The following is a 14929-nucleotide window of genomic DNA, read 5'->3' on the forward strand; positions in this document are numbered from 1 at the left end:
AGCAACTCAATCAACAGTATATAGTCAATATTGATAACAGTAATTTTTTTCAAGCTGATAAGGTTACTAATAATTATAAGGGAATTAGTTTAAATTTAAAATAGTTGAAAACAAGAGCATAGGGCCAGAATACCATGTAGGTAATTAGGCCCCTCTTAAAAATAACCAAGCATTCACCCACTGTCTTAAATATCATTCTAATTCTAGTAACTTTTCCACTGGGTGCTTCCTTCGCAACTCCAGACTGTTTCACATTTTCACACCAACGGCTGCGCAAAATAATCAACAAATAGTTTTGCATTCTTTTTCCTTTAAGCACAAACCACATTCTGAATCTTCTTTATTCTTCAGTAATGCAGAAAGTATAAAGAAAATGCAATATTCAATATACATTGCTCATGGGGGTTGGTAGTAGGAGATTATCCTGTAGTTTTCATGAACATACAGGCATGATTTTACCTAATACTGTATATGATTCACCAGAAAAACGATCTCTGTTACTTCTTCCTGAACCTGGTCGGCAGGACACGGATGTCCTTTTGGGTGATGGCGTACCACTTCTATAGGAAAATTAAAAGGAAACAGTCAAATGATATACAGTAAGTGAAGACAAGATGAAAAGGAGTAAGTTATAGAAACAAAATCACAAACTGAGAGAAGATTACATTCTTTTCAGACAAATGTACAAATCTGAATTTGTGCTATTTTAGCTGTATTTTTTTAAAACAGCTTGTTTAAAATGATTTTAGGTAGTAATTAAAGGATAACTGAATAGCAGAAATTAATAGCAACATTCCTGGGACTTATGGACAAAGTTTATCTCAACAAACTTATAAATGCTTTATTCAGCATTTGATAACATTTTTGTACAACTCTTCCTCAGTCCAATCCTGTTTTTATAAACACATTCAAACAGCTGTTCAAGGACTATGGCAAGGATTTACTGAATTATGTCCAGTGTTTAATATTTTGGGCAAAACACAGACAGGATATGAAGAGTGAAACACATACATGCACATGCAGGGGTGAGGGTTTCATTAAAAAAAAAGAGAAAAGGCATACCTTTTAACGCAAGCCAAACTTACCAGACAAAAAAAATGAATCCGCAGGAAAGGAAAAGTAAAAAAGTTAACTTTGAACTTATGATGGATTGATAGAGGATTGCCTATAAAGTGTTCACTTCAGCTCCCAAAACAAAATGATTTAATATTAGAGTTTAACAGATAACCCCACCAGAGTGAATTTCCTGTTGTATTGAAAAATCAAATTTTGCGCCACATCTTCAGTCTCTGATGTTAAGTTTAAAAGTTTATAAAATATCTTTACTTTGAAGTTCAAATTACTTCTTTAAGTGCATCTTATTTAAAATTTAAACACAAAATAAGTCCCTCAAATGAAGTACATAATCACAATGTGCTATAGCTTCAGTGGACATTTTAAGGAATCATCATCTTACATCATTGATCTTTTTCATAAAGCAGGAATTAGGAAAAAACCAAAAACAGCTGATAAATTCAACTGCAGAAAGCAATGCTTCTGCACAATCACACTGAGGGCTAATGCAATAAATTATTATTTAAGAAGCATGCTTTTATTATATAATTAATCAATAGCATTTTAATTATAACAAAAGGGTGACAACACTGCTTTTTCTAAGACAATGTGCAAATCTTTATTTTCCGCTATATTTGCTACATCTCATTTTTTCCCCTGGATTATTACAACTATGCTAACCTAATACATAAAGGAATGGAGCCATAAATAACTTGCCGAGAAACTAATTTGTCCATATGCAGCTTGTCAAAATTTCCATAAATGCAAACTAATTCGATTTTATAATGCTTATGTTGTGTGACAATCATATGAAGAGTAGAAATGTTAAGACTTTAAAAACAAAATGAATAAGCAATAAATTGGTCTATCTTTCGAATGATGTTTGAAGAAACAGATACATAGATTACTAGACCAAGTGCAGACCCGTTGGGTCTGTTCCCCCAACGTGCGGTTGTGGGGGGGGAGGCGGCATGCAGTGTCACACACACTAACTATCCCCCCCCCCCTGCACTCACGCTAATTACCCCCCTTGATATTATATTAATATTATTAATTTGCTCCTTTTACCCCATAAACACCCTATCTACTGACGCATAGCCGCCAACTTGCAGTCACATCTAGAGGGCGGGGGGGGGGCGGGGGTAGAGAGTGAGGGCAGAGAGAGAATGGGCAGAGAGAGAGACAGGGACACAGAAAGAGTGGCAAGAGGGAGAGGGGGGTGGAGAGGAGAAGAAGAGGGAGGGTGGGTGAGGGGGGGAAGGTGGGGAGGAGAGAGGGTGAGAGTGAGGGGGCGCTGAGAGGGGGGTGAGGGGAGAGGTGGGGAGCAGGGGAGGGGGAGGGTGGAGGGAAGAGGGTGTGGAGGGGAGGGGGTTTAGGGGAGGGAGCGAGGGTGGGAGAGGGGATGGATGGGAGGGGATGGAGGGGAGGGGGGAGAGAGAGAGAGGGGGGAGGGGGGAGGAGAGAGGGGGAGGGGAGGAGAGAGGGAGGAGAGAGGGGTAGGGGGGGAGGAGAGGGGGAAGGGGGGGAGAGAGGAAAGAGGGGAAAGAGGGGGGGAGAGAGGGTGTGCTGAGAGGGGAGGGGGAGAGGTGGGGAGCAGGGAGGGTGAAGGGAAGGGGGCAGGGGTGTGTGGAGGGGAGGGGGGTTTAGGGGAGGAATGGTGGGGATGGAGGGGAGAAAAAGAGGGGAGATGGGGGGGAGAGAGAGAGGGGGGGAGAGAGAGAGCGGGGAGAGAGAGAGGGGGGGAGAGGAGAGGGGGGGAAGAGAGGAGAGGGGGAGGGGAGAGGAGTGGGGGGGGGAGAGGAAAGGGGGGCGGGAGAACCTAAAAAACATTTAGAACCAAAAAAGACACATTCTGCAAACATTGTAGAACCAAAAGAGACACTTTTTGCAAATATTTTAGAACCCTGAAGTTGGATAAAGAATTCCAAATACATTCCCCTCTGGGTAATCATTTCATTTCTGCAACAAATGGCTCAGTCCTTGTTGAGACGATAAACCCTTGAAATTCTCAATTTGCATGCCATGCCTCTTAAGAAATGTGTACGTTTTAAAGATCACCTCTCATTCTTCCAAACTCAAGAGTGCAGCACAGTCTGCTTAACTTCTCACAAGACAACCCCCTCGACCCTCTTCTCTCCGGAATCAATCAGGTGAAAGTTTTCTTGCACTATATCCTGCATATCCTTCCTTTGAAGGGAGCTCAAACCTGTAAACAATATTCCAGTGGCCTATATAATCAAAGTGAGATATCTCTACCCTTGTACTAAAGTCCCTTTGTAGTGGAGCCGGTGTAAGTTTTGGCCTTCTAATTGCTTGCTATATTTGCACATTAAATTTATGAATTACATACGAGGGACCTGGGTCCCCCTGAACACTAATACCTTGCAGTTTGTCACCAATTCTTACAACCTTCGCAAAGCCATCAGGCATGCCAAGAGAAAATTCCGGATCAAGCTCGAGTCCAAGGATAACGAGATAGCGATCGGTCGATTGTGGTATGACTTGCATGCTCTAACAAGCTACAAAGTGAAGTCAGGCAGTATTGCTAGCAATGTGACCCTTCCCAACAAGCTCAATGTTGGGCTCTATTTGGCTCTACGTCGCTTATGGTCAGTTAAATGATACCTGTCCAGTCAGCCTCGGCTGCGCCTGAACCTACAGTCACTGTCACCGATGTCAGATTAGCCTTCCTGAGACGGAATCCACAAAAGTAACTGTCATGGTTGGAGTTTCAGACTGCGTGGACCAGCTTGCAGGACTATTCACAGACATCTTTAGCTTCTGCCTATTCCATTCTTAGATTCCCACCTCCTTTAAGATGCTCATTATCATCCCAGTGCCAAGAAAAAGCAAGGTAATGTGCCTTAATGACTACTGTCCAGTGGCTCTGACATCCACCATTATGGACAGCGTTATTACAGGCAGCACAGTGGTGCAGTGGTAGATTTGCTGCCTGACAGCGCTAGAGACCTGGGTTCAATCTTGACTACAGATGCTAAATGTACGTTTTTTGTACGTTCTCCCTGTGACCGTGTGGGTTTTCTCCGGGTGCTCCGGTTTCCTCCCACATTTCAAAGACGGAAAGGTTTGTAGGTTAATTGGCTACAGTGAAATTGTAAATTGTTCCTAGCGTGTAGGATAGTCCTAATGTACGGGGAGATCACTGGTAGGCGCGGACGTGGTGGGCTGAAGGGCCAGTTTCCACGCTGTGTCTCTAAGTTAAAGCCAAGTAACCCAGATTAAAATGAGTGCTTCAAGAGGCCGGTCATTATGCACATTAACTCCAGCCTCCCATACAGCCTTGATGCACTGCAGTTTGCGTATGGTTGCAAATAGACAAACACAGTCTCCCTGGCCCTACACTCACCGTGGAATATGTAGATAAAAAGGACACCTAGATCAGGCTCCTATTTATTATCAATAGCTCACCTTCAACACCATGAACTCATTCAAACTCATCTCCAAACTCCTGGACCAGGAACCCAGCAACCCTTCAGTCACTGGAACTTTAACTTCCTGATCCATATACCACAATCACTGAGGAAGGGCAACAAACCATCCTCCACAATGATGGCTTTCAGCGAATTACTGTACACCCTATATGCTTACGAATGTTCGGCAACATTCTGCTCCAACTCCTTTTGCAAGTTTGCTAATGACACCACTTGAGTGGGCCAGATCTCGAGCAACGATGTGTTCAGGAAGGAGAGAGAGCTCAGTAACATGATGCTAGGACACCAATTTCTCCCTCAGTTCCAACAAGAAGCTAGTTACTGACTTCAGGAAACAAGCTGCCATACATATTTCTATCAGCATCAATGTTGCTCATATGTTCATAAGCGATAGGAGCAGAATTAGGCTGTTCGGTCCATCAAGTCTACTCCATCATTCAATCATACCTGATCTATCTTCCCCTCTCAACTCCAGTCTCCTGCATTCACCTGACACCCGTACTAATCAAGAATCTATCCATCTCTGTCTTTAAAATATCCATTGACCTGGCCTCCACAGCCTTCTGTGGCTGAAGTGGAAATGGCCAAGAGCTCCAAGAACGTCAGCCTAAATATCTCCAACAATTTATCGTGGATCAACCATGCAAGAAAACACATAATTGCCTCTACTTCCTTAGAAGACTAAGGGGTAGGTTGGAAGATCGGAGCTACACCCTAGCTAATGGGAGGACTGTTCAGTAGTTAGAAGACTAAGGAAGTTCAACATATCTCAACAACTTTCAACAGAAAGCATATTAGCTGGATGTAGCACAGCTTAGTTTGACAACAGCTCTGCCCAAGACTAAGAATTTTTTGAGTTGTATATGTAGCCCAGTCCATTGCACAGCCCAGCCTCCCCAAAATCAACTCCATCTACACTTCATGCTGCCTTGGGAAAACAGCCAACAAAAAAAAGGACCATTTTCACCCTAGTCATTCCCTCTTAGCCCTTTTCTTATCAGGCACAAAATACAGATGCTTGAAAAGGTGTGCCACCAGATCCAGGAACACTTCTTGCCCACTTTTATAAAAACTACTACGAGACAGTCCACCCATCAGCTAGGGTGGAGTTCCGATCTTCTAACCTACCCCATTGCAGACCTTGCACTTTTTCTCTGTAACTGTAATGCTATAATACTAACATTATATTCTGCAATCTATTTTTCTCTTTGCACGGTCCATGGATACAGGTAACAAACAGCTGTGGTCACAGTACAGCTGTGGCACCCATCAAGTCACTGTTTCTCAATCTGAAATCTTCACTCCTGCCCAGTAATCAATACAGTACAGTATGTGTTCTAATTTTGTTTATATCTCTTGCACGATACATTATAGAAATACCTCAATTGGTTTATCCCAATCTATTTGGTTAATTGCAATCTCAGAAAATTAAAAGATGCGTCAAACTTCATGTTCATACATTCATGTTCATTCTGTACAGTCAAATTTTCGAAGTATTCTGTAACCATTTAAAAGATGAATACATATCAGCATGTTTCCTGGTATTTTTTGCTCTTTAATAACATCTTCGGCATTGCCCTGTACACGCTGCAATATTTTCCAGTTCTGATGTGATCATTGTTTCTGCCTATGCAGATGTTGCATAGTCTACACTTTAAGAATCTTCTGTTTATTAAGAAGTGTTATTTAGACATTTTAGTAGAAAAATGGATAGCAAAAGCACTGCAATTTGAATTTCAGGAAGAAACTATGATTCTCTACTTGTACTGAACAGGTAACTGAACTGAAATGGTAAGTTCATACGTTTTCATTTCACTGCACATCTCGTAAGTGTATGTGACGAATAAACTTGACTTGAATTGATCCATGTAGGTCCAGCAATACCACATTTAACAGAAGACAGCAATTCACCATCAAGGGCAATTAGGGATGAAGAATAACCGTTCGCCTTGCCAGCAACCTTCAGGTCCCACTTCTACCAACTACAGATAGCCCTTGTTATAATGGATCATGAGGCGGGGAGAATGGCGTTCATTATTGCAGACTGGCGGCAATAACCGGGTAAGGGGGGTAAATATGTACAGTATTGGAAAAACAGCCAGTAAACATACACTAAACACGACGGTAAACACAGACTGAGACAAGATTCACTTCAACCACCTAACAGTTACTCCGTGAAACAACAAACTCCGTCCTTTGTTCCCGATACGGATGCCTCAGTTACAACAGATTTTGTCCACTGTAAATGAAATTCATTATAAAGAGGTCCGTAACAATGAGGGTAGACTGTATTACACTTCAAGGAACATACGATTCATCATCTGAGAGAAATAAAATACTGGATGTTGCACTTTCTTTGTTTTATAGTTCTACTAGAATTCAATTCCTTGGGTTTCAAAGATATGTATTCCATGGTCTGAAGCATTGCATTAGTATGATTTAAAGCCATTATTTTTTATCATAACAAAGTTTAGATAAGCTCACTGATTTTAAGGAGTATTAATATTAATTTCAAGTTGCTTTCAAATACTAGTTAAATGGTCAGGAACATTAGTGATATATCACAAAGTGGCCAAATATCTAATCTAAACAGCCTTAACTTTGGTCAAATAAAATTAGTATTTGTGGCCTAAATCAAGGATTGGTCTTCTCAAATGCAACTTGGATAAAGTGGATATAATCCAAACTTAAAAAAGCAACTGAATCGGACAAGGATAGCAGATCAGTATCACAATATTTCCATTGGCGCAGGAAATACAAGTATGGTTATCAGCAGGCTATTGCTACTAAGCTCAAACTATGCAACTATCACATTTCACCTCATATTCCTCTTCAGCAAGGAAACCTGGCCACTGTGAGATGAAAACAAGGGGATTAGCACAATATACCGTGAACATTAGGGAAAATATAAAATTGCACATGGACATATTTTTACATTCTACTTTGTTCTTGGTTAACAAAAATATATTCAGATTGCAAGAGCAAAAAGCAGATGCGAGTCTTAATTTTGGACTACTCCATAAATGCACTTACTGAATTAGGGGAATTCTGTGATACCTTTGCATAATTTACCTCAACTTTAATGTTTTTCAACAAAAACTAAAAGCAGAAGTGGTGTATAATCTGGAGAAAGGTATCAGCAATGCCAGCATTTGTATATGCACTTGATAATATCACTGGATTACTGACAGATATGTGGAGATTTACAGATTCTTGATTAGTAAGGATGTCAGGGGTTGTGGGGCGAAGGCAGGAGAATGGGGTTGAGATGGAAAGATAGTTCAGCCATGATTGAATGGCGAAGTAGACTTGATGGGCCGAATGGCCTTATTCTGCTCCAAGAACTTATGAACATAAACTATATCTGGACCATTGGATGTTATTCCAATTAATATCAATACATTTTGAACATACTTATTTTTGAACAACAGTATTAAAAATATTCCAGCTAACCTGTCAAGTTCCAAGGCAACAGCGTAGGAAAATAGTGCCCCAGTAAAGCTTGAAGGGGTGGGGGGGGGGGGGGCACTTACAGCTTAACAAAAACAAGGGGAGAGAGCGGGGAACCAGTCAAGCTTGAAGGGAGTGAGTGGAGAGAGCAAACTACACAGTGGACCTTCAAAGGAGTTGCGGGAAAGGTGGCCTCAATGGATAAAGGGAAGGGAAGGGGGGAAAAGGAAGAGAACCAGTTCACTTTTAGTGCTTATTAAAAGAGAGTTGAGGGGAAATTTGTGGCTGTGAGAGGTGCAGGGAAATAGAGAAACAGTGTTGGGAGCAGGAGATCCAGAGCATGGAAAACCAGATTCCAAATCATTGTTGTTTCTGAAGGGTCAGAAAGTGGACGTGTATATTTCCCCTGCACAATATTATTACGTGAGAGTGGGCATGGAAAACCAAATACTGAGATCCTACAAGCCAACACAGACATTAAAGTTTATAATCTTGAGGTTTCTGTTTTGATCTGTGTGTAGTAATAACTCTAAATGCTGAATTAACTTCCGTGGGCTTCTCTTGCTCCTGCATAGTAAATTTACCAAAATCCGATTAAATGGAAATTCTAGTGTTGGAGCCATACTGGGGATTGGGGAAGGAAATGATCAAAATGTTCAGGTAATTATGTCTGCTGTTAACCATGCAAAATGGACAAACATTAGGAATTTAAATGCTTTCCAATTAAGGATAACTGTTCATAAATATTCACCTCCCAAAAAACAAATTGTACTGAATCCACCATCTACAACATACATGTTTTAAAATAGCTTGTTCTGTGGCAATACAATTTTGTTTCATTCAGTTCATTGCGTGTTGAAATAAACTTTGTGTCAGAAACATCTTTGAATATAAACCTTTTCTTGAAGTCAGTTCACTCCATGTATAATGATTCTGGAAAACAGTAACAGATGAGGTACAGAACGCTTGGAACGTGTATTCTAAATGAACTTGATACAACAAAGATTACCTGCCCTTATTTTCTTTCCCTTTTACTTTATTCTCCTGTCCTTTTCCACCTGAAGAGTCCCATTCAACACTGAAATCATCAACTTTTAAGTTCTGGTGTGAAGTTGTACCATCAAAGTTAAAGTTGAAACCTGAGAATAAATTAATATAAAAATAACCAAGCAAAATTCTAGATCATCAGAAAGTAAAATGAAAAATTATTCCTTAAGCAAATATCAAAAACTCTGATTGCGTTCCAACAAATGAAGAGATTCAATAAGAAATATTCCACAACCCTTGATACCTTCCTGTAACTATCCTCTATTGTTTTGCCTAAACAAACGATTTTGCAAAACTTGAACAAAACCGAGTCAAAAGCATTGACTTTGTCAAAAGTCATTTCCTAGCTTTCAGCCATTGGAAGAGGAGGCATTAAGGAAGAATTAGCATGTTTCGATGGGGAGGAGGATTGTAAAAGGAGGAAGCTCATAGGATGTTCAGAATATTGGCATAGTCATTAGTTGATTTTTATCGACCCTGTTAGCAGCAAAGAGCCAGCATAGTAGCTCCACATTTGATATCCAATCTTGCATGAAAATTTATATACAATGCATGATGCCATTTTAGCATGTGTGCAGTGGGAACCATTCCTCTTGAAAAGAACAGTGGACAGTATGATTAAAATGGTTGCTTGCATTCTTTAATGGGGCTGCAATGTATTTTGGGGGTTCATGTCCAACAGTATCAGCTAATTGGGAACAAAATATAATTACTGAAGAATTCAAGACTATTTAATAAAGGTTCACATATCACTTTGCACACACTTTGGGAATTATTCTCAGTTTTTATTGAGACTTTTACCAATATCATAAACATTCCTTTAGAAAATCATTTGAACTGCAGTCGTTTCTAATTGGAAATAAATGCAAGCAGATCACCTTTTGTTTCCAAGGTTATTGGTTCAGAGTAGTCCCCTGCCACAGCCTTATTGCACGCCCTTACTCGGAAATTCATGTATTTGGATTCAAACTTTAATCCTGAAGAACAAGGACCAACAATAAGTCACCGATGCTCCACACAAATGCAAAACATGCAAATATGAAATATCTTCCTCCATCATGTTTATACGGAGTTTTACGTTCTCCCCGTGACCTGCATGGGTTATCTCCGAGATCCTCTTTCCTCCCACACTTCAAAGACGTTCAGGTTTGTTGGTTAATTAGCTTGGTAAATGTTAATGAGTGGGGAACGCTGGTCGGCGCGGGCTGGGTGGGCAGAAGGACCTGTTTCGCGCTGTATCTCTAAAATAAATTACAGCTTATTTCCTGTTTTGATTCATACCATTATTAGCATACTGAAATAAGTTTTCTTCCTTTCGATTTATTCCTTGTAGCAAACCCAAATCTAGTTTTTATCTGCTCTGCAATCTCAGTTTTTCGGACAATTTAAAAAATGTCAAAACTGAGAGCAGTTCACCTACTTTAAAGCCCTGTCCCACTGTACGAAGTTCATTCAAAGAGTTCTCCCGAGTTTGCCCTGTTTCGAACTCGGAGATTTACGGTAATGACCGCTTGTCGGTACTCAGGGCTCTCGTGAACATTTTTCAACATGTTGAAAAATCTTCACGAGTCTTCCCGAGCTTACCTGCCGTTAGCGAGTCTTCCCGAGTACCTGCCGTTAGCGTTACGAGCCGCTAAGAGACGTCCCCGAGCTCCGACATACCCGCTACGTTCATTCTCCGTGCTTACCACGAGTTCGATTTTTTTTTTAACTCGGGAGAGCTCTTGAATGAACTCGCATCATGGGACATGGCCATTAGTTACGTTAAAAACTGATACACAGTTACTCTAGGTTGAATTCTAGGGAGCTGAGTAACAGGAGGTTATTCGTAGTAAAGAATCAATATAGTGATCGATCTAATGGAGAAAATGTTACTAAGTACTGGCAGTTCTTATATATTGCAAAAAATAGGTCATAACCCATTCTGATCAAGCTTAATTGAAGGATTCTATATTCTAAAACTGACTGAAACTTGGGTCATAATGGAATGGAAAACGCAGTCAGAATACAAGGTCCTCACATCTACTGTCAGACCTCTATACTCAGTTGCTTTCCATTGATAATTGCATGGTGGAAATTAGCGAAATCCACAGATGCTTTGATTAAAGTACTATTCCTCCACTGGTCAATACCCTGGTCAATTCGTCCCTTCCCAACCAAACCACCCCCTCCCCCGGTACTTTCTCTTGCAACCGCAGGAAATGCTACACTTGTCGATTTACCTCACCCCTCGACTCCATCCAAGGACCCAAGCAGTCTTTCCAGGTGAGGCAGAAGTTCACCTGCACCTCCTCCAACCTCATCTATTGCATCCACTGTTCAAGGTGTCAACTGCTCTACAACTGTGAGACCAAGCCCAGGCTTGGCGATCGCTTCGCCCAACACCTCTGCTCAGTTTGCAATAACCAACCTGATCTCCTGGAGGCTCAGCATTTCAACTCCCCCGCTCATTCCGAATCCGACCTTTCTGTCCTGGGCCTCCTCCATGGCCAGAGTGAGTCCCACTATAAATTGGAGGAACAGCCACTCATATTTCGCTTGGGTAGTTTACACCCCAGCGGTATGAACATTGACTTCTCCAATTTCAGGTCGTCCTTGCTTTCTCCCTCCTTCCCCTCCCCTTCCCAGCTCTCCCACAGCCTACTGTCTCCGCCTCTTCCTTTTTTTCCCACCCCGCCCACCCCCCCCAACATCAGTCTGAAGAAGGGTATCGACCCGAAACGTCGCCTATTCCTTCGCTCCATAGATTCCTTCACTCCATCGTTCTTTTTTAAACATTCCTCCACCTCATGTCAAACAGGAATAATACCAATTATACATTTAGTAAACATTATTTTCAGATTTGTATGGGATTTGCAAACAACTTTGTTCGGCCCTGAAAAATATTTACAATGCTTTTCTTCTGCATGGGGTGGGGGTTGCTAGAAATGTTCTGAATTGTAATTTTCCTTAATGCGAAGCAGTGTCATTTGCCACATGCATCAAGAAAATTCTGTCAAAACAGAGGACCAATAATCAACAAATTAAAAATTCAATTATCTAATGAATGTCTTGAATGATGAATAGCTATATCTATGACAATTTACCACATAGCCCTAATTCTGATAGACCGATAGAGGACCCATAGAAAGAATGGCAGGTGCAGTAAGTGGAGCATCTGTGGGTCAGTAAAAATTTCCTAGTTATGGTTTCACATACATTATAATCATGCTTTAAGTAGATGAGACCTGAGAGTGTGTATTCAGTAGTCTTGATGTAATCAATGATGTCCCAGTTCCTTTCTTCCTTAACTCTAGGAAGTCCCTCATGGTTGGTTTTCCTGTATTCTAGTATGTAGTGATCAATTTTTTTATCATCTTCTGATATGCTCCACATTATCGTCACACAATTATCAGCGACCAAACAATCAGCTGGATCTACCTCCGGAGCTCGTGGGACTGTGGGAAGAATTACACATTTCATCATTTACATCAGTACTTCAACTTTCTTGGGTATCGCTAATAACTCAGGTTCACATTACTAAATCCAAATCTTCTAATATATAAATAATTTTTAAGGGAAAAATTCAGGGCAATACTTTCTCAATTTAAAGAATGGGGAAACCGAGAATCATTGACATGATAATACAGGATCACACGATCAGTAGTGAGAAGTTATCTTGGATCAGAAGTACGGGAAGCACTAGTTGGAGCATAGAAGAACTGGTTGGAGTGCTTAATAAATCCCTTTAAAATAGTAATAATAATTGGAGAGGGAAATATGCAGGATAAAAAATCTAGAAGAATTTAAAATCTGTGGAAGATAAATAAAAATGGCAAAAGCAGTTGGTGTTTGAGCAAGATGCATTTCATAGCAACGAACTGATGGATTAGGAATATCAAGGAAATATCAGGTGGCGCGCAAATGACGCCCAAGTGGGACAGGCCCTTTAGGGTGTTTGGCAGGGTGTCAATTAGCTACTGTTTCTGGGTGGAGTTAGGCTGCTTTAGAGATGTCGGCATTGCATGTATCCATGCGCAAAGAGAGTATTCCCCCACTCCTAACTTGGCTCTGGAAGATGGAGCAAAGGTTCTGAGGGTCAGTAGGTAAGTCACTTGCCACAAAATAGCCAGCCTCTGTCCTGCTTTTGGTTAAATTGTCATACCAGATTGAAAGACTAAAAAGCTTTTTCTTTACTTGGCTCGATCCATTGAAAATACAAGATAAGCCATTTAACCATAAATCATTCAAAATGAGACACTACAGCAGAAAGAGCCTTGCCAAAGCTAATAGCCTCAAAGGTTTATTTTTAAAGTAGCAAGTTAAAAACTAAATTGTTAATGCTTTCTAGAAAATGCAAAACAAATTCATTTAACAATAAATATATCTATCTGTAATGACTTGAGGTTAAAGATTCTAATAAGTTGCCAAGAAAAGGATTGAGTAAGTTTTAAATCATAATAATCATAATCGTAATTTATTAGTCAAGTGTGTTTTGTAACATACGAGGAATTTGGGTTGCCAAACAGTCATAACAAAAAAGCAACAAGACACCCAACTACATAAAAATTGACATAAACATCCGCCACAGCGGCTCCTCCACATTCCCCACTGTGATGGAAGCCAATAAAGTTGTATTTTATTTCCTCCTTTCCTCCCGTGATCGTGGGAGTCGAACTATCTGCAGCCGATGATCGAGCTTCATCATCTGGGCGGTCGAAGCTCTTGCATCGGGGCGGTCAAAACTCCTGCAGCTTGGAGTACCCGAAATCGGGTACTCCAAGCCGCAGCAAGCTTCGTGATGTTAAAGTCCGCAGCTCCCGCAGGTTGCAACACCAAAGGCCGACTCCTGGCAAAGGGATTGCCTGCTCCGAGATGTTAAAGTCCGCAGGCTCCAAGATTTTGGAGCTCTAGAGGTCTAAAACACGTGGCCGCCAACTCCACGATGTTAGGCCAGAGTGCAGACGGAGATACGACACGGAAAAAGTCGCATCTCCGTCGAGGAAAGAGATATGAAAAGTTTCCCCCACCACCCCCCACATAATACAAAACTATCACAAAATCCTGGGGCACCGCGCGCGACCATGCGTCCCTGCCTACGTCACCATGCACGCATAATGCACACCATGCGCGCATAAAGCACGCCCTGCGCGCATCATGTGCTCGCGTCGTGACGCGTAAATGATGTCGCGTAAATGACGCCCACGTGGGACAGGCCCTTAAATATTCATTCTCCCAGCAGTAATTCAAAGTGGTTGCATTGTGTACTCACCTACATTTACCAGTTACTCACGCAGTTTATTCCTACAGCACCCCCCATTCAACTTTTACCACCTAGAATAACAGGAGCAGCCAAATGGGACTACCACCACAATTGAGATCCCTTCAAGTCGTAAACCATCCTGACTTGGATATATCTCAGCATTGTTGGGTTCAATTCTGGAACTCCCAGTCCAGCAGCAGTGTGGGAATAATTCTAGACAGCAGATCACCTTCGAGGGCAATTAGAAATATTCCAGCAACACCAACCCCAAAAATAAATAGTAAAAAAACATGACCATATGATACCTAAGATAATGATAGATATTAGAGAAGGGTCTCGACCTGAAACGTCACCCATTCCTTCTCTCCAGGGATGCTGCCAGTCCCGCTGATTTCCTCCAGCATTTTGTGTCTATCTTCTTATTATAGTTATTAGAGACACGGTTTACCCAAGACTCAATGAAATCATTAAGGACACCTACCTCTTTGACAAGAATGCCAACTACTGCTTTTGGTCACACATACAAACAGCTTCTGTTGAGTGCCAAATGAAGGGGCAATTAGGAGTCAGGTTTAGGCAATGTCATAGTCTGGAATTAAAAACTAGTGGACTGATTTTGAATCTTTCCTGTTCTGGAAAGAAACAAGTTTCCAAACAGATCCTTAAACCAAATGGCAATAACACT

General features: G+C 41.2%; 1 protein-coding gene across 5 annotated transcripts in view; it reads right to left on the reverse strand.

The window, feature by feature from the left end:
• Positions 1–14929, reverse strand: part of fsd1l (fibronectin type III and SPRY domain containing 1 like) — an 87977-nt gene that overhangs the window by 21694 nt on the left and 51354 nt on the right. For 2 of the 5 annotated variants that reach the window (XM_033017860.1, XM_033017862.1), the window contains exons 7-11: positions 12230–12439; positions 9881–9979; positions 8965–9094; positions 7325–7357; positions 460–560 (exon numbers count right to left, since the gene is read on the reverse strand). In XM_033017860.1, the coding sequence (XP_032873751.1) occupies positions 460–560; positions 7325–7357; positions 8965–9094; positions 9881–9979; positions 12230–12439 (573 nt within the window). The remainder of the gene's footprint in view (positions 1–459; positions 561–7324; positions 7358–8964; positions 9095–9880; positions 9980–12229; positions 12440–14929) is intronic. The other 3 variants (XM_033017861.1, XM_033017864.1, XM_033017863.1) reach the window with 3 other exon arrangements.

This window comes from Amblyraja radiata, chromosome 3 (genome assembly GCF_010909765.2).
Source record: "Amblyraja radiata isolate CabotCenter1 chromosome 3, sAmbRad1.1.pri, whole genome shotgun sequence".
NCBI lineage: Eukaryota > Metazoa > Chordata > Chondrichthyes > Rajiformes > Rajidae > Amblyraja > Amblyraja radiata.